General features: G+C 31.2%; 1 protein-coding gene across 1 annotated transcript; it reads left to right on the top strand.

Annotated features, from left to right (window-relative positions):
- Positions 1 to 9,596: 9,596 nt before the first annotated feature.
- On the top strand, positions 9,597 to 21,559 carry LOC105348202 (DNA polymerase nu). Its single transcript, XM_066070430.1, has 21 exons — positions 9,597 to 9,754; positions 10,114 to 11,049; positions 11,158 to 11,270; positions 11,608 to 11,766; positions 11,910 to 11,948; positions 12,092 to 12,198; positions 12,437 to 12,558; positions 12,891 to 13,000; positions 13,249 to 13,467; positions 13,704 to 13,787; positions 13,912 to 14,064; positions 15,273 to 15,465; positions 15,756 to 15,842; positions 16,040 to 16,154; positions 16,497 to 16,579; positions 16,755 to 16,833; positions 17,397 to 17,452; positions 17,870 to 17,980; positions 18,394 to 18,472; positions 20,111 to 20,178; positions 21,240 to 21,559. The coding sequence occupies exons 1-21, from the start codon at positions 9,613 to 9,615 to the stop codon at positions 21,377 to 21,379; spliced, it is 3,195 nt and encodes a 1,064-aa protein (XP_065926502.1). The 5' UTR covers positions 9,597 to 9,612; the 3' UTR covers positions 21,380 to 21,559.
- The last annotated feature ends 78 nt before the right edge of the window (positions 21,560 to 21,637 follow it).

Raw genomic sequence — 21,637 nt, 5'->3', positions numbered from 1 at the left:
TTAAAATGACCTGATATTGGCCGAATCATAGCTGATAACGAAGAAAAGAGAAAAAAAGAGGTTTCCTTTTTTATTATCAGAAAATTTGTTGTAATTAACAATAGATTAATGCAGCAACTAAATTTGAGGATCTAATAAAATTCATCAGAAAAAAAGAAGCATTTCTCAATTTAATGTGGTTGATAACTCTTCTGAAGAAATGTGTTTAACTTTTATGTACTTAATTGTGTACTTTTATGCAGTAAGATCGAATTTGCTGGATCATAAAACTGAGTATATATTTATAATAAATACTTTCTTCAGGATATACTGTAATACCCGTGACCCAGATAACTATTAGCACAGAAATCTAAATCCTGAATGTTTGCAACAGCTTGTAACTATTAATAAAAACACGCTTATTTCTTTATAACATAACAATTAAACGTTGTCTTTTACAAGACGCTCTTGTAAATATTTACTAATATAATTTCAATATGTAATTATCTACCATTACGCATCAATACTTTTAAATTGAAGTATAAGTATAACCAATTTTATTTTTTACGTTATTTACTGGAAGATAGAAAATATAATGTTAACTCAAATGTACACTGTTAAAAAAGTTCAGAAGCTCTGACAATTTTTTTTAGATAATCTATATATATGGTCTTTACAGCAATATAAACCTCCACTATTATACAAATCAATATCTAGTGACCATTATTTAAATAAAAGCCTGTGATTTATATTCGTATTTGAAACAATCGTAATATAATTTGTATATTCAATATCGTGTGATGATTTCTATTTTAAAGAATGCACAGTAAATTTTTACACAAACTAATGAACGAAATCATCATTAAAAATTTCGGTTGGGTAGATTTTTTTTTCCATAACCGTTATTTGAATATACGAATAAAAGTTTTGTATTATTGAATTAAACGCCAGCACCCCCCCCCCCCCCCCCCCCCTCCGGCTGAATATTTAAATTTCTTAAATTTACATGAAAAATTAGCAAAAATATGCATCGGATTCTCTCCTTCTCCGGTAAACATAAATATCCTCGTCAGGGTAACAAGTGAACTCGGCACCTGGTGATTTTGGCACCTGCGTAAATAGTGAAGTCGGCACCTGGTAAACTCGGCACCTGGTAAACTCGGCATCAGGAATCTTGTGAACTCGGCACCTCGATATTTTTTTCTTATCATAACTTTAAATAAACATAGAAGGAATACAAAGTCGTTTTTTTTATTATCATAACTCAGATATGAAAAAAAAACAACATTGAAGAAACACAAAACCATGATGCAATTGTGACAAATAAAAATTTCACGTATTCCGTGAATAAAAGCAGTTAAAAACAACTAATACAAAGAGGATATATATGATTAATATAATAATTAAATATAAAAACGAAGAAATAAGGTAGATTTGTAAACATATTAATTTATTTCCTATTTAGAACAGTAATATAATTACGTATACACAACATCAAAGGTACTGTACTTAAGCATGCGTTATCCAGTGTGTACCTTGTTTAAATTGCTAAAACAACAAGATGACAGCGGGGTTTTCCTAGTATACATGGAAGGGGCTACCAGGTGCTATTTGACGGTGTATTACCCGTACACATAGAAGAGGTGAGATACTAATTATGAGGAGGTTAATGAAGAGACCCTGTCAACACATGGGCTTCCCAATGTCACCTTTCTTGCGACTTCAAGAAGACAACAGCAACGGGTGGTAAGTAAAATATATTTTTTACATTATAAACACATATATTTAAAATAACAAATTTGGAAAGAAAGTAAATATGTAATAACTATGCATATATTTATTGTTTGTAGATTTATAAAGTTCACTTGAATCCCCTATAAAATAATATCTACATGTATAATTATGAAACTAATTAAGATATTACCATTAGACTCTGACTATTTATGGAACTTGATATTTATGAAATATTTTAATTTTATGATCAAGGCACCACATCAATTGATTATTTTTAAATAGATGACATTTATTTAAATAGAGTATATTATATAAAAAAGAGTTTATATACTTTAAATATATACAATTTTAAATATAAACTTTATACTTGATTCCCATATCTACATGTATGATTAATATGAAACTTATTAAGACATCACCAATAGATTCTTACTATTAATTGAGTATTTATGAAATATTTAAATATTTTAATTATATGATCAAGGCACTATGCAATATAACTAGTTTAAGATCACTAAAAATAGGAAAATATATAAATTTACACTGTATAACCCAACTTTCAATGCTACTGAATTTACACGTCTTGTAATACATTGTATTAACTTTCTACAATCAATTACACTTTTGGAAAAATGCATGAAATTTCAAATCTATTCAACAATCAATGAAAATATGTTGAAAACAACTGATTCTCAATCTTCTATCTAGGAAGTTAACCTTTGTCTTGATACTTGTGCTGCAACACAAAAATACTTGTCAAAGTATAAATTCTAAGAATGTATTTTATCTCTGATTAGCGCAAGACTGTTTTTGAACTCTCGCTCTCTCTCCCTCTCTCTCTCTCTCTCCCCCACCACCCCCTCTCTCTCTCTCTGATAATTATAAATAAAAACACATAGAATGTGGCATTAAGTTAAAACGTAAATTCACAAAGGCTATTGTTTAAATTCATGAAAATGAACTGTAACAATAAGATACCATATTGAATTCTGTTTACACCTGAAAAAGCATTTTACAAGTTATCCAACGTAAGTACCAAACAACATATCCTTTAATTGCCTGCAAATGATTTCCATGATTGGATATTTTCCCTGAAAGAAAAACTGGCAGTTCATATCATAAGTATAGTTTTATATAATTTTTTTGTGTCTTTCTTAAAAACAAGTGTACAAATGCTTCTTTTTTTCTAAATAATCACATATATATATATATATATATATATATATATATATATATATATATATATATATATATATATATATATATATAGTTGTATGTATAGAATTGTAGCAAGTGTAATGACATTCAGGCTAAAATTACACCAGTATGTAGATATTTGATAAATGTAGTAATTGAAAATAAGCAAAATGTTTTCAACAAAAATAATTAGATTTGTGACTATTCAAATCTGCCAGTATCTTGAATATAAATTAGAAAAAAAAGTATTTATTTTCATGCAATTGTAGTTTGAGGAGACCTTCCTACGTCTGGATGGGCGTGCACCAGAGGTTCTTGTTCCAGTGATGGACTATGTCTACAGGACGTGGATCCGTTCTTCAATCTTCAAGATCCATCACTGGAGTGTGTTCATGACGTCCATCCGGACGAACAATGATGTGTGGGGGGGGGGGGGATGGCACAACCGCCTAAACACCAGTGTTGTCACCAGGGGATCGGTTCCCTTTTACCATCTTCTTCTTGTTCTGCATCGGGAAGCGACAAACATCACAGTGCAGATGAAGATGGTATCTGAAGGGAAGATGCAGAGGTTCCAAAGGAAGAGGACATTACAGGTGGAAGGTCGTGTCTTCAAGCTTTGGAACAACTACTGTGAAAGATCGATCAATGCGAGTTAACTGTTAACAGGCTGTGCTTCTATTAATGGACCACCAGCTTTGAACATTTGATTCGTTCAGATATCGTGATATCGACAGCTGTGCCCCCCTTTGTGAAATGTGCATCTTGTAATGTAAAAATGTCTTTAACTTATAAAGTATGTTTGTTATTGTCACTGCATTTAAAATATTTTGTTTTGTTTTATTGAGTTTTTTTTAATCAAAATTGCTATTACTGTTTTTGTTATTCGTTGTGCCTATGTTCATAATGAATAAAAAGATGGATGTAGCTAAGAATATAATAATTGTTGTTGTTCTTGAAAGGATTTTAATGAATTAAATTAGACAAAATTGCAAAATGAGTTAATTGAATATACAACTACAAGCAATATTATAGTTCACACAGTATCAATAATTTCAGTGGCAAGTGAAAAATTTGCTCTTTAATGGTAAAAAAAAAAATGTAGTAAACATACTGCAAGAAATTAAGGACATGATAAGAAAATGATTTAAAAAACCACAAAATAATCATTTCTGATATTCAATCTGTCTCCTATTAATTATTTCTGCCTATAGTAATTATTGTAAGTATTTTTACTACATTTAGCAATAATATGGTTATATGGATTAATTGTCTCAATTCATCTTTTAACTAGGCCTATTTTCTCCGACCGTAATTAGCTTGGGAGCGCCTCTGATAAGCTCATTGATGAATGTGAAGAACATCGCGCCAAGATGAAACTAAACTGGTCATATAACAACCAAATGTGCAAATGTTCATAAAATTTTCATATTTAGAAAGATTAATTCTTACATAAATTATATCAATTCAAAATATATGTTAAGCCAGTGAATTATTTCGTATCTGTTGATAAATGTGGTCGTAAGTAATAAGTTACATTGAAAAAATCACCTTTCTTCATAAACAGACATTTCCATGATAAAGATACAGTCGTATACATTGTGTAATCAATTTTTTTTTTAAAATGTGTGTCTAGAAACAAAGAGATAAATGAATACTATGCCAAATTCACCAGATGCCGAGTTTACCAGGTGCCAAGTTTACCAGGTGCCGAGTTTACCGGATGCCGAGTTCACTATTCTCGGTGCCGAGTTCACCAGGTGCCGGGTTTACCAGGTGCCGGGTTCACCAGCATTCCTCGACACCCCACCCCCCTCCCCGCCCGAAAAAAATTTGCATCCGCGCATGTATTGTGCAACATTAAAAATGAATTTTAGTTTACGTAAGTTATACTTTTAAACTTCCGAACATAATGCGGTTTTTGTACTGCTTTATACCGTAAATCCATTAAATCTTTCTCAGTCTTTTATTTATGTTTCCATTATTGATGAAAGTGTAAAGTTGGGAATCTTTTCATTTGATCAGCAAGTACAAATTTGTATTCAGTAGAAACGCGTGTTAGTTTCAGTACTTGGCACGACAAATTGTACGTATATTTAAGTAACAGGTCGGGTTGTGTCAGACAGGAATCGTCAGATTTCTTGTTACATCCGGGGGTTAAAATCGAGGGTTTTACACAAAAGGAAGGGGTTGGGCGGTGTCAACGGTCATGTCCATTATTTGGGGGGAGGCATGTTGTATTATGCATCTTTGCCTCAAAAATAAAAGTTATGAATATAGCTTTACAGTAAGAGTATGTTTAGAGATTAAAAAAATTATTTGATAAGCATCTGTGTCGAAATTGCATGTTTAATCTACAGAATTATTTATAACAATATTTATAAGTGCTTGAAAATATGCTTCGTTTTTGTTTTTGATTGTTTAGAAATGTTTTGTTTTGGATGATATCCTTTCAATTCTAATGTTATTGAATTGAACATTTCATTCGAATTAAAATTGTTATAGTGCAAATATGTTAATGCCTCATTTTCTATAATACAGTGCCCATGAGAATGTGAGGAGCGCGATGCATTATGTCCTTTGAAAATCAGTACTGAGATTTTAAAGATTTCCTACATTTGAATTAATATCAATTTGTAATAAGTTTAATCTGATTTATTTACAGCTTTATATAATAAAATTATTTTGTTTCATTTTAAATTAAATATGCATGTTTTCAGTCATGTATAAAATGACAATATTTATGTTTAAGTTTTGCATTAAATCGCAAAACTTTTGCGAATAAATGCATAACGTTTGCGAAAAAACTGTAAACTATTGCGAATTAACGCAAAACTTTCGCAAATGAACGCGTAACTTTCGTGAATTCACGCAAACTTTTGCAAATAAACGCTAAACTTTCACGAACAAAAGCGTTAATTTCGCAAATAAACGCGAAACTTTAATATAAATGTTGTCATTTCATACAAAAACCCTTTTGAAGAACAATGACTGAAAACAAGCGCATCTTAGTAGACATAAATAACCGTCTAGTTGGACGGGTTTATATCAGAAAAATAAGTCAAGCTATGAATTTTAATAAGTTCAACCAATCTTTACATTTTTTAAGCTATTATTCAAATTTAGATCACGTAAGTTCTTCCTCTATTTATCACAAATGTCGTTTGAAAATCAGTACTGAGATTTTAAAGATTTCCCATATTTGAATTTATATTAGTTTCAGAAAAAAAATAATTAATGAATGCTTGTTCGAACACAGGGTGGGCGAACAAATGAAAAAAAATGATGTTCTACCTCCTTATCTACATGGATCATCTAACAGTTTTATGATTTTTTTTATTTATGCATATATCTTTAAATAAAAATAAATAAATAAAAAGATTTTGTTTTGATTAATAAACTTTAAACAGATATAATATAATAATAATAATAATTATAATAAATAGAATCTTCCGTTCGATTTTTTTGAAACATTACGATGAAATATCAATAAGGATTTAGAACCCTCCCCCCTTTTCAGATAACGTATAGGATTGCCAAAATCTTAATAACAATGCTCAACATTTTTTTTTACATACGGCGCATAGAAGATCAGAGATTTCAGTCCCCTAAAAATCCCTAATTACGTGATAAATGGGTGTGGCAATGAGTTTTCAAAACAGATATAAATACGGTCGATAACTTTGCTTCTATATTGCATTACAAAATCTTGATCATTTTTAATTGCAACAGACTTTACAAGTCTCCTAATTAAAGGGGTCAACCCCTTTTTCTTGGGTTCATACAAATGGTCTGACAAATACTAAAATTGTTTGTTCTTTCTCCTCTCTAAAATTGTCGTTCATTTTTTAGATAACAAATGATCGAAAATTTTAGGGATTAGCCCTGTAGAAAATTTTGATTCAAAATTTTAACTCAATTGTCGTGTCTGGACGAGCTCTAACGAAAACAAGAACAATAGGTACAACCGCGGTAATTATAAATCCTTGGCATATTTCCTATTCATCAGGGGGAAAAAACCATTTGTCGATTTTATGTAGTTATTAACTTTTGTTGTTGGTTGTTTTTAAATCACAGTTAAAAATATGTTTTGAATGAATTCAACTTGTGTGTACTTGAGTTGTGCACTTTTATACGCGCAGCTAGGTCGATTTTACTGGATCATTGTGTATGTATGATTTATCTATATGCAGGATACACTGTAACACGCGTGACCCAGATAAATATTGATCCTGAAAGTTTGCAATATCTTGGAACTTTTTATATATGTATGCTCATTTCTTCATAATATAAAATAATAAAGACAATGCATGTTGCATTGGGGCAGCGCACTTTGAAAAAAATTACGCATTTTGAAAAAAAATTTCGAAGTGCGTTATATTTTGGACAAAATCAACGCACTTTGAAATAAAATTTCAAAGTGCGTTAAATTTTGGACCAAGTAAACCCACTTTGAAAAGTTTTTTCATTGCATTCATTTAAGTAAGAGCTAATATTCAAATCTAGGTCGTCAAATATTTGAAACATTGTCAAGCTCGGAACCTCTGACGATTTTTTTCTTTTTTAAATAATCTATATATGGTTAATATCTAGTGATCTATATATATTGAAAAAATAAAATTGTGGTTTATATTCGAATTTGAAATGTAAATATTTTTGATCGTAACGTGATTTTCATATTCAAAGTCGTGTGATGGTTTTTATTTAAAAACGCGCAATTAAATCTTTAAACTTTTGACGGACTTATGGAGGAAATTATATCAATAAAAAATCCACTTCGAAAATAAACCTGTGCATGTATAAACATTCTTTTTGTTACAAATACACTTTTTAAAATATATATATATATATATATATATATATATATATATATATATATATATATATATATATATATATACACACACGAATAAAAGATTTGTATTACTGTGCAACATCAAAATTGAATTTTAATTTCAAAACTTGTTGGGTTTTTTATTCATGGTTTCAATTAAGTAAAGGTCTTTTCATCTGATCAGCAAATACACATATTTAGTAGAAACGCGTGTTAATTTCAGTACTCGGCACGACACGTATATTAAAGTAATGGGTCGGGTTGTGTAAGACAGGAATCGTCAGATTTCTTGTTACATCCGGGGATTAAAATCAAGAATACGTTGTTTTACACAAAAGGAGGGGTTAGGGCCATGTCCATGCCCCCAAAATGAAAGTTATGAATAGATCTTTATGCTATATTTGTGTCTAGCGATTATGAAAATCATTTAGCATCTGGGACTGGTTTTAGAAAACTGCATGTCTTATGAATAAGATCTGTCGTTAGATCAAAATTTGTCATAAGATTTCATCATAGCTGTCTTAAAAAAAAACTGTCATATTTTATGATTATCTTAAGGTTTGTCTTAGTCTTTATTCAACACGGAAGGTCCAAGTGCGCGTGACTTCGCGCAATTTTTAATTTTATGTTCAGTCGTTTGTGCGACGTTATAACCAAGTTTCTTTAGTATTGAGTTTTTGATTAAACTATTAATTTAATTCAACATTATTTATTACATTTGTGTTCTATTTAAGACATTAATTGGGTAAAATACACGGATAAAATAATGTACTATAAATGGCAAATCCTGCTTCGGATCCGGTATTGTAAACTATAAATGAAGCTGAAATAAAGGTCGTGAATTTATTTTTTCAAGGAATTTATTGACATGTTATCAACAGAAGCATGTTAAATAGCACTTTATAATTTTATATTAAAATACAACAAATAAGGAAAATTTAACTCATTGTTTGCATTTCTGGCGAATTCCCTTAGGTTCTAATGGTAAATATTGAGACGACTTCAATGAAATCGGGCTGCCAAATGTATGTTTTGAAATAATAGTAGAGTAGTAAAGTAACTGTAGAAAAAGTTTATGCAAGAAATTTCATGAGGTATTTATGAAATAAAAGAACCCAACTTCTTGGACTATAAGAATGATGCAAATATTAAATATGCTTCTGTGACCGTACTTGATCCGAAAACATCAATGCTCCCCTACCATTAACTCTTGACATTTTCGTTTCCCCGATGATGCTCTTTCCCGTCAATTGATCTTATGCTAGTAGCTATATATGTTGGATAGTTCTGTAAAATTATTTTTTTTAAATCAAATTTTTATCAAAAGTTACTGTCAGATTATTTTATTTAGGACAGTTGAATAAAATTGAAATTCGTCAAAAACTGTTCCGGTGACATTACAAGCATTTCAAACTTAAGTCTTTCATGAAATGGTAAAATACTTAAATTTCTTTAGTTAGATGGGATACAGTAAGATTGAATTCGAACGGTGCATGGTAGTCCTAATAATTTGTGTTTATGTCAAAAAATTCCATAAATAGTTCGATGATTTTTTTTTTCAAAATCTTTGTTGGTTTGTTTGTTTTATTTCTTTTCAAGCTAAATTGTATGGCATACTAGCAAGGCATACATGTACCAATACATGTATCGTGAATCGGAACATTTTAGGACTAGCATGCTTTCCTTCTGGATAGTTTTTTTTTCAGTGAAGTCGGGGTTTTTTTTTCTAATGACAAGTTTCACGAATGTTATAATTTATGCTTATTTTTACAGTCTTAAAACTTTGCTTTTTTTTTTATTTGATCGGGTTAGATTCTTATTCTTTTCAATGTCACGTGACAGACACGTGGTTCAGCGTGCAGACGATAATGAATCGCCAAATAACTTGGAAACCGGCGAAAGATGCTCCGATTTTAAAGAAGTTCTCTAATTTATCAGATGATGCACAGTGTATTCTTTCAGCATTTTACAAGGATAAGCGTCAGTCATCGAAATTTGCATCCCAGAGAGGTTGTTATGACTATTTTTATGAAAAATTTGCTCCTATAACTGTACTTCAGTAATGCAATGTACACACAGACCAGCCTTATACTATTCAATTAAAATCACGTTCAGCACAAACTACATGTAACTCCAAATTTTGACATGTGTATTATTAACTTAATATCTTACCGATATGGAGAGAGAGAGAGAGAGAAATGTGTTGTAAAAAACATACTTTCAGGATCTTGATCTCAATTGAAATCGTGATATGTGAAAACTTTCTTGGGTCAGCTAGTCATTGATGCCTATATACACGAAATAGTGTATCATTGAGTGCTATATGTCTCAAGTGGTTATTAAATTGATTTCTTTTCTTTTTTCTTCAGATGTTTCAAGTTATTATCAAGATATCTATAGAAAGAAATTTTGTTTGTCTTCAACCCAAGGTACAAACACAACAATCAAAACAGAAAAACTGTCCTGGAATGAGCAAACGGACATGGGATATTCCTCTCAGCAACAAAATTTTGGTATAGATTTTGAGGAACTTGAGGAAGAAAGAGGTTGTGTACCTAGGGAACAAGTTACAGATTGTCAAAACGATGCAAAGCAATTATTTCTTGAGAAAGAAAATAATTTTAAAGGATATGGTACTGATAGAAACTCTCTCCTGTGTAAAAGCCAGAACAGCAAGTCAAATTTTCAGAGATATGTAAGTACTACAGCTCATAACGTTACATCTTTAGGTGATAAAAGGCAGCTTTCTGGCAGTTTGTTTGGTACTTTTCAAAAAAGCTGTTATTCAAACTGTTCTGCTGACATCGACAGAAAAACACATTCTGGTACAAGTTTCAGAGATCATTGTAGTAAAAGTGTGCTGATCGGTAGAGTAAATTGTAAAGATATAAACCCTGTGACTCTTTCTGGAGAAGTTCAAATATTTGAAAAAGTTCAAAATACCAGTCTTCCAAATTTAGAAGCTGGCATTCATGGTCCAAATGAGCTGACCAACAAATCAACAGTTTCTCAGTTTGATGACATCAGTACAAATGAAGAGAATGGGCAATCCAGTTCACAGTCCTTATTCTCTCAAGATGAACTAGGCCATAAAGAAGAATCAAAGTTTTCAGTTGATTGTGAGTCAAATGTGCAAAAGAATGGTATTGCAGTTCCTGTCAAGGAAAATGAAAGAACTCCTTATGCCATTGCTCCAAATTCTGTCACCAGTATTAGTTCCAAAATAGCAAGGAGGTTGTATCAGCACAAGCAAAAAAGGCAGGGAGATCAAAAAGCTGAGACAGAATGTAGTAATGTTAACAATGGTAAGAACATATACTTCAAAACATTTTAACCTGTTGGTTTTTTTATGAACATTTTTATATCCTATTACATTATATTTCATTGATCAGTTTCCTTTTTCTATTGAATAGATAATGGAAAGAAAAGAAAGAAAAACCTAACCCAGTATTTTGTGCCTTACAAGAAAAAGAGAAGTGAAGATGAAAGAAAAGAGGACTTCAAAGAGCAGAAAAATCAGCCTGAGGTAAGTATTATGTATTCATTTATGTATACCACATATTAGGTTATAATCTATGACCATCAAATTTTTGCTTATTTTACAATCCCCAAAAATAGCAGAAATTTTCCGGCATTGCATAATGCTATTAAAAATTTTTGAATTGCTCAAAATGACTTGCACAAAGAAATATTTAATATTTTTTTCATTTTTGCGAGTTTTGTGACATTTTGTCACACACACCCCCAAAAAGATTTACTGTATATCTAGTAAATTCTAGTTATATACATGTATGTACATGTATGAACTAGTTTGTAGAATAAAGTATAGAGTCATTACAGTTCAAGTTGAATTCATTTCAAAGGTTGGTGTATCCAATGTGGATAAGATGTCAGAATGGGAGCGAAAAAAAGTATTTGAAAAGTTCCTACAAAGTCGGGAAGTAGCCATTACTCTCGTGTACTCAGATGGCTCAACACAGCTCAGGGAAAATTTGGATGCTACAAACAGTAGTAACACTAAGGTATATAAGATAATTTCAGTTGGTACTGCACGTACATGTACATTCATAAAATTATGTACCTGGTACAAACTTCACCATTGTACACATGTACTATAGACAGTTCTTTAAGGGAGACTGCTGATTTTGATTCTATACATTTGCAGAAGAAAAGCAGCACTGTAAAGATGAAAAACCTATCACAGGTAACAATATACATGTACAGTGTATTCTAGTACCTAGATACTGGTAAATTACTGTATGTAGTTTGATCATTGCCAGATCTTTTCATGCATGAGATCAACATTTGAATAGACATGTATGTATCTACATATATCTGCATCTGCAGGTCTCAGGATGGTACATGAAATGTAGAAGTAATTTAGTTGGACAAGATGATGAAATTCTCTACATTCCTCAACATACAAGAGATGTTTCAATCAATGAACAGATCAGGTATACATATATGTACATATATTCCACAAAATGTTATGTGTTTAATTCAATTATACAGAAGCCAAATTATAAGTACCTACTGGAATGATATTGTTCGCATTAAGCTACATCAACCTTTAATGATTTTTGAATACGGTAGATTATATATAGTCATATGTCCACAAGCATGCATACGCATGTTTAAAACTTACATGAAATAATTATAACTCATGAATCTCCCATGGTATTTTACTTGCAGACAATTTCTGCAGGATTTTATCAGAAACAATTGCAGGCAAGTATGCTTCTGTGCTAAGGACTTTCTGATTGTGCTATTAAAGTACCTGAATGTAGAAAACGCAGATGCAGGTCATGAATATGGTATGTATTTTATGTTCATTTGAATACCAAAAAAATATATTATGCATTAGTTTGCACTTTTTAAAAAAAATGCTTACGATAAAATGAATGATGAAAACAAATGTTATTTCATTGTTCAAAACAATAAAAAAAGGTTCGAATTCGGCTTATATTTATGCATACAGCGTTAATTACTAGCAAGGGTAATAATTGTACAATCACAATCAATTATTTTGTTTAAAAAGAGAGGGGATAAGAAACTTAAGTTTGATTTTTCCCAGTTTCTTCAGAAAATGAGAAGTAATATATGGCAAAATATAAATCTCTGACATTTAGATTTTCATCTTTCATAGTGTTTGAAACAAATATATGGGATCCAGTTGTTGCACAATGGCTCTTAAATCCAGACAAATCTACCTCATCATTTCAACAGATGCTTGCTGATAATGGGATTCAGCAAAAGGTATTTTTTATTTGTTTCATTAAAATATCTACAACTGCATACATGCAGTGAAGACAAAATCGGACATTTTTTTATTGTTATTTATTAACGTTGTAATACACGTACTAAAAAAAATGTGTTTATCTTTACATGTAATGTTTTAATATTGTCACATGGATATATTGACAGACATATCATTGGATTGTTGTGTTAAAAGATGTATCATTTATAGATATGTTTATTTTTTCCTTTTTTCTCTCTCTCATTAGAATATCTCAATTGATCAGATTGGACACAATACCATTTCAGATGATATGGAAATGTTACTGGATCTGATTCAAAAGCAGTTCAATAGTATATGCTCTAAAAACATGAGACAGTTGTTTCTCCGAGTGGAGACAAAGCTAACACCTCTCCTGGCCATTATGGACACCCAAAAAATCAAAGTTTCTACGGACACAATGTTGAAATTCTCCGATATTTTACAGGTACTAAACAATCCTTGTGTCGAAAACAGAGAACTTCATTTTGTGGAAGAAATCAATGATAATGATATCTTTACATTATCTTTTCAATTTTGTTCGACAATGATGAAATTATTACATGTTTGTACAGCGATGAGCCTTAATATGAATATGATTATATATGAATGTACATCTCAAAAGTCTTTTACCCGCAAACCCCTAGTTAATAAACTACGCTTAAATCACAATTTTTTTTCCAGAAAAAGCTGGAATTCCTTGAGCAGAAGGCATATAAGATTGTGGGTCATTCTTTTTCAATTACCAGTCCAGCTCAGATACGGCAGGTTATGTAGCGCATTCTTATTGTTGATCAATGTAGACATGTACTTAATTCATTCTATATTCTAAACAAATTCTAAATAACACTTTAATGAATATGTCTCAAAGTACAATTTTTTTCCTTTAAAGGTAATTTTTGAAGAGCTACAGCTTCATACAAGGCTGAGTAACTCTAAGCTTGCCAAAACAGCAGTGGGACACCAGTTGTCGACCTCAGAATCTGTACTTACTCAGCTGATGCACCTTCATCCCCTGCCTGCTGTAATACTGGAATATCGACAGGTGTGTTTAATATACCGGTATTACTGAATACTGAAAATTCTTTTGTAATTGTAAATTACAGGTGAAAGGTACATGATATCGGAAAATTTGACATTGTTTTGTTACAGGAAAATTTTAACATGGTTTGGCGTTTGATGAATAAATAATTATTATAAGTCAATAGTGGGATCTCAGTTTAATCGTTTTTGCTATTCTGTACCATACAAAGAGAATTTAGCACCATTGGACCATTGATTAGATTTGCGTTGGAATTGTACATGATAATCATTTTTCAATGTCACATGTAGGTATTAATTGTATATACTGTACCTAGCCTTTTCGGCACAGGTGAGTGCATGTAGGCATTTACCTGCTTCCAAAGCTAGGAGTCCATCTACTCTTCTACTGACGTGTTATGTACTATTGTAATACATACATGTGGAGTTGAGAGATGTTTCTTTTTGATCAACCAAGTAGAAGGTCCACATGCAATTTATAACTTTCCATCTAATAAAAAAATCATCTAAAGAAATTTTTAATATTTATTTTTAAGACCTTTGTTTGAAGTTAATTTTATGTTAAGAAGCAATAACTTTGGCTGAATTAAACAAAATTTTTTGCTCTTTTGTTAGTTGTACATATGAATAAAAGTTAATACAAGTGTTTCATATCTTGGCACACACTTCCTTGATTTTTTAATAAAAATTTACCCGATACAAGAGTTGCTGTTCTTTGACAACGGCAACTTAATGTCTTTTAATCAGTAAAAGAATAATTTTTATCCATTAGAATTAAAGCAACATGTTGTTTATTTCACTATTCAAAGTAAAAATCTACTTTTTGATTATTTGACAATTAAGATCTCTCTTGAAATTTGCTCTTAGCTACAAAAAGTGCTTTAAAAGGGCAATAACTCCTAATATTCCAAATATTTCTACACACTATGAATTTTAAAATCTTTTTTGCAGTCATTTAATCTTTTTTTTTTTCTTAATATGTATGTCTTATTTATATTAATCAATATTCAGTAATATTCTAGTCAGTTATTTCCCTTGAAAAGTTTTGCTAATGCATGCTAGCAGAGTAGCTATTAGATGCTAAGTTGATCGATACATGCATGTTCTTGATTTCAACTATGTGCATGTACATGGATATGCTAAATCTTTGTTAATCATAGCTTTGCGAGTCTCAATAACTTGATTTTAATTAGTTTACTATATTCTTTACAGGTTCAAAAACTGAAGTCTACATATGTAGACGGAATGATGAGTGCAGTGGTCAGTGGATACCTGTCAACCCACTGGGACCAAACCTCGGCCGCTACTGGTCGGCTCTCCTCTCACTCCCCCAACATCCAGGCCATCCCAAAAACTGCCAGTTCTATTTCAGTCTCTGCAGGTAAAGACAAGGAATGCATTGTGGGTAAGATTTTTTTCACCCTTTTGATAGTTTTCTTACAATCAATATAATTATATTTTGATTTAATTTTACTCAATTATATTGGATATTGGACTTTTTGTACATTGTATCGGATATTTAACTTGTAAGGTAAACAATGGTAAGGGAAAAGATATAATGTCAAGAGTGAGCATAATTGCAAAAATATTTCACAATCCTTGGAGCATTATAATTATATCAACTGAAGTCTATCATGCAATTTCTTTAACTGATTTATGATATCTCATATAAGATGTGATTTAATTAATGTGTAGGATACACAGATCCTGGAGAGAAAAATGTAGATATATTTGCAAGGGATTCTTTCATCAGCCATGATGGATGGTCATTTTTATCAGCAGGTAAAAAAGTATTTGTAAATATTAAACAAAATTGCAAATATTAATAGATAAAAACACAGAATGAATTATGCAGTTTGTCCCGTTAATTAATTAAAGACTTGACTATGATTTCTCTCTTTATTCCCATATTCTATTCTCTTAATTTTCTTCATGTTATAAAACTCTAATTGATGCATTTTTGTATTTCATGGTAACAGATTTTCAACAAATTGAACTAAGATTGCTAGCTCATTTGGCAAATGATTCAACTCTATTACGACTGTTCAATGAGAGTTGTGAGAAAGACATATTTGTAGAGCTTACAGCACAATGGTATATGTTTAATATAGTTAGTTTAATTTAAAATATAATTATTGTGACCCCTTTGATTTTTAATTAAATAAAGCCCTAATTTTCGAAATAAATCTGTGTTTATCAAGTTTAAGAATGATGCTTATGTTTTGTACCTGTATGAGATGAATCTAAATTATGTAGATTGCTTATAATATACAAAATATCACAACTGTCTTATGAAACTTATGAGGGAAACAATTTTGAATTTTAATAATTATATTTCAGATTTCTGTTATTGTAAAATTATATTAAAAAAAAAAGAAAATTACCTGAAATTGTAGCTGTGATACAAACATAGAATCTGCATATAATTTTTTGTAGGTTGAGGAAACTACCTGATAATGTTTCTTCAGCTGAGCGGGAACAGACAAAGAGAATAGTCTATTCGGTCATGTATGGTGCAGGTACATGTACATTTTGATTTATTTCATACTTTTCTATGCAGTCCTATAAAATACGCTTTTAAATTAATCATAAAGAATAGCAATAATATTATGCTAATTAATAACAATAATTTCTTTAGGTAATATTTTGACATTAATATGATAATTAATGCAGATTATTTTAATATTCAAACAGGAAAAGAAAAATTGGCTGAATATTTGAAGATACCAGCAGTAGAAGCTAAAAATATCATAGATAGTTTCCTAGGTACTGGGTTTCACGATATTGCATGTTATATAATATTTGCTAGAAAAATCTTTTTACAGAGATGTTTTAAAAATATCTCATTTTTCATACATAATCATACAAGTAAATATATATAATTATAATTCAATTTCAAAAGAAGCTTTACAATAGTATACATGTTCAAGTGCTTTACAAATATACTTGTAGCATTTTCTAGCTTAGTTAATTGTAATGAAAACTATAGGAAAAAGGAAGATTTGTGTTATATATGTTGCATTAAAAGACATGAGGGTCAAACCAACTGCTTTTCATCAATTTCGTAAGATTGATTGAGGTTCACTATAGTTGTTATACCACTAGTAATGAGCCAATAATATGTCATTGACCATCAACTCAATAGAAACATCACTGGTATAAGTTGACATACTCATTTTCTATAAAAACCCAGATTTAAGAGTTCTCAACCCCTGCTAAAAAGTGGACAACTCAGATGAGAGATTTTGGGAAATGGTATATTTATATATGTTATACTTGTGTACTATTTTTTTTTCTGCTTATTTTTCATTGTCTTGTTTTTTCTTTTTTATGCAGTTTCCCTGCTGTGAATCATTTTTCAAGAAGATGCATTGAATTTTGCAGACAGAAAGGTATAATTACATTATATCTATATACCTGGTACATGTAGAGTGCATACTTCATCATGTGATAGGTATAGCCTCTTCAATGGGATAATTTGATCAATCATATTGCATTGTTCAAAAATATAGTTCGATCAGCAGCAAGTGGAAGTTAATTGTTGGGTTAAAATTACATGATAACATGCATGGAGGAAATTTTAATAGTTGTCTTTTTGTTAGCTATATACTTGTTGCACCTTGGCCTGCATGCTTTTAACTTGTTAAATGTTTTAGATGATGAGGAAGCTGATTGGGCATGCTTGCATGAATGTCATGCAGTTTCTTTTTTGTTTGAGCCAAACAAATACTCATGCATACAGCTAGTACTTTTTGAGTACTGATCAAACGTTAAGAAAAAATTAGAAGTTATTATTCATCTATCGTTAGGTTATACAGAGTCAATATTTAAGAGAAAGAGGATGATTCCAAATATCAATCACCCGTCCCCTCCACTCCGAGCTCAAGCTGAGAGACAAGCAGTCAACTTCTGTGTCCAGGGTATGTTCAATAATATATGTCCAATCTACTACTTTGTCCTTGAAAGAAAATCTACTCAAAAGGGTAACTTTACGAAACCTACTTTGTTGATCTAAATCGGCAGTCTAGAATCAAACTCAAACAGAGAGTGACAGATCTAGATTGAAAATTAGATAATTTCATAAGCTGACATTATGTCTTGATCCATGCTTTATTGCTTTTGATACTGGAAAATAAAAATTTGAAATTCATTTCCTGACATTAAACACTAATACCCAGTCAAGATCAATCTGGAAGTGACAGTCTGACATACACTTCTCCTTAGCATTTTTAAGTTTGAAAATAATCTGTATGCAAATCAGTTTTACCCATTTATTGTTACCCAGATATTATATTGCATGAATGCTTGATCTTGAAAATAAATGATGTAACAGGTTCTGCTGCTGACCTGTGCAAAGCTGCAATGCTTCAGGTAGAAAACAATCTAGTGCAACACTCAGAGCTACGAGTCAGGTGGGAAATATTCTTGTTTTATGACTTCTTTGTGCTTCCTAAATCAGTGTATATTTGTGACATGCATACAGTCCCTAAAGCGTTCTACCTTCCAATTTTTCCATGTGTTCATAGTGCGCTCACTGTTTGTTCACTTGCGCTCTCCACTCCGTTCACTCTTACTGTTCACAAAGTGCTCACCGTGTGCTCACAACACGTTCACCTTGCGTTCACTGTTCACTCAGTGTTCATGTAATGTTCATTTAAAATAATGCAAGGCATTAATTTTTTTTTAAATAAAATTTTAAATTTTTTAAACTAAAAAATTAGATTATACGTCCCTGGATACAGGATATATGATAGGATAGGATTGTTTTGTCAACTTTCATGATAGCAGCACTGTATATGTAGTTTACGGTATTTGCTAGTTTTTCCTGTTTAACAAATAAATATAATTAAAAGATAACTCACGAGGCACTCCGAATAAATCGTTAATCTTGCATTCACAAAGCATTCACATATATCGTTCACCATGCGTTCACTGTTCACTTTGCGCTCCGTTTGCGGACTGTGTTTGTCCATCGTTCATGTGAATTAACGTTCAACAAATTCCATTCAGCGTGAGTTTAGTGTACCCTCTGAATGCGCTCACCATTCACCATTCAAGTAGGAAAGTAGAAAGTAGGTTTATCATAAGTTTGCCTCAGTATGAAGTGAATATCACCAAAGTGAAAAAATTATTAAATGCAATGTGATAACACAATGAATTTGAATTGCAATTGGCTGAAATTATGCCCAAATCGAGCCTTGATCTCAATATTAATAGTGATACTGAGACATTTTTCGGACTTATCCTCTTAAACCAATGAACAAAATTGCAAAATACAGCTGTGATTAGCAATATTAGGACATGATGTTTTGATATGCTTAATTGAGTGCAAATTCACAGGAAACTTTAATTTGGTTGTTTTGGGGGAGATTTTCTTCTTTTAAACTAAGAAGTATGGCTATTATTTAATATTATCTAATACCTGTAGTACTACATGTATATATAATACAGCAACTATAGTCAGGGTAATTAACTCCTCCTCATGCAACAATATTACATATTTTCAGGAAATGCTGGATTATTTTTCATGATGGGATCAAGTTCCTGAACAGAACTTCCTGAAACTTTTTAAGTAGTAAAGACTTACCCTTCAGTTTTGCATAATTATTTGCAGGAAATTTTTTCTAGCTGGGATTTTTTTCCATTTCATTTAATCATTTATTGTATAAATGCCATTCATCATGTGAAAATTAAGACTGACTAAGCAGCAGTGATAATTACATCTATGAATGATTCTTCATTAACATATTTTAAAAAAGTAAATTAAAGAGCAGTTTTCACATGGATATGTACTTGAGCTAGGATAATTTGTGCATGTAAAAGTATGTCATCTTGTGTAATGTCTACCTGTACCACCAATGAACTCTGCTCAAGCCAATGAATTGAAATAAAGAGTTATTCCCCTTTTCAGTCTCTCTCTCTCTCTCTCTCTCTCTCTCTTAGGAAGACAGCCCATTGTTTTCAACAAATGTTTTGAGCATTGTTTCAACAAATGTATTGAGCATTGGTAACATGATAAACATTAAATAGGGCATATATTTATTTTCCAGACTATTGGTTCAAATCCATGATGAATTACTGTTTGAGGTTCCAGATGAGCATTTATCAAAAGCTGGAGGTATGATTATCTGTATTTGGAAACCTTAAGACAACTAATTTAAACCCCTATATATGTATACTTATATAAAATATATCCTTTTCTGCCCGTGCAATATGAACAGAAAATTTGCCTACCCATGTGTAATAAACCCGAGGGTGTTTATAAGATTTATTACACTCCCCTCCCCAGCAATCTTTGGTTGTTACATGTATTACACACCCTTTCTGGTGAACATCGCCTATGAAGACGTAGAGTTCATTAAATGTCCTTCAATTCTGATCTCTGAGAATGATGTAAAATAATTACGTCGAAGTCAACTTGGTATACAAACAGCTGACGTAAAATTTTCGGGAAAGTTTATAAGAGGCGGAAGTAATATATAGACATGGAGCGATTTGTTGACAATAATCATTCATCACCTGATGTTTTTTCATTTTTCTTTGATATTTTCTAAAAGTACTTGTATATGATATAAAAATCATGACAATGCATTTTTATATCGCATCCTTTATAAGCTATGGATCAATGTACTGTAAACTCCTTATTAAACGCGAGGAATAAATTTCAGCATAAAATCACGATTTTAAAATCTTGCTCTTATTTTTCTGACAGTTTGGCGCTATTTGAAATCATAACAAATAATTGGTGTTCACGATTTTATATATATATTCTCATGATTTGATGCAAAACAGCGGAATCGTAGAATTAAGTACTCCCGTAAAATGAGGAATTTACAGTATATCAGCCCTCCTGTCTGACGGCTCTCGGGCTGATATACAGAGAACTTGGGCTAATAAAGGATGCAATATAAAAAATGCCATGTAATAATCTATATATTTTGAGTGACAGATGTACATATGCAATGTAAGTCCCCATTAAATCAAGACAATTATTTAACTTTAAAGTGGGCATGATTGCTTGTATGGGTTAATTAGATAGTCAAGGGTTTTAAGCTTAAACTCCTGTTTTATTTATTGTGTGTCAAGTATTGTGTAAATACAAGACCCCAGTAAATTGGTAATAAATATTTATTGGTACTTTAAGACAGTTGACAAATTACGTTCCCTGTGTCTTAATAGCTCTGATAAAGTTGTTGATGGAGGACAGAGAGACGCTCTGCAGTGAGTTCCTAAACCTCCGAGTTCCTCTCAGAGTCTCGCTGTGTGCCGGGAAAACCTGGGGTCACATGACTCCCCTACAGAACAACTCCAGTCAGTAATTTGTGTTCGTACGCATAGATAAACATGTGTTTTAAGGAAATACTTTGTACAACAAGTAAAATTATATTTCTTAAATTTTGCAAAGATCATTGTATACAAGTGCTTCTTAATAAATGGATTGCTGTTGTATTTTTATTATTAAAAAAAATTACAATTAAATAAAATGCAACATAAAAAGTGTCTTTTTTTGTAAGTCTTTATTTACAATAACTTTTTAAAGTACTGAAAGCATATTGGGCTTTGACAGTTGTGAGGAG

This window comes from Magallana gigas, chromosome 8 (assembly GCF_963853765.1).
Source record: "Magallana gigas chromosome 8, xbMagGiga1.1, whole genome shotgun sequence".
NCBI classification, from domain to species: Eukaryota; Metazoa; Mollusca; class Bivalvia; order Ostreida; family Ostreidae; genus Magallana; species Magallana gigas.
This window is presented reverse-complemented; position numbering and strand designations above follow the sequence as displayed.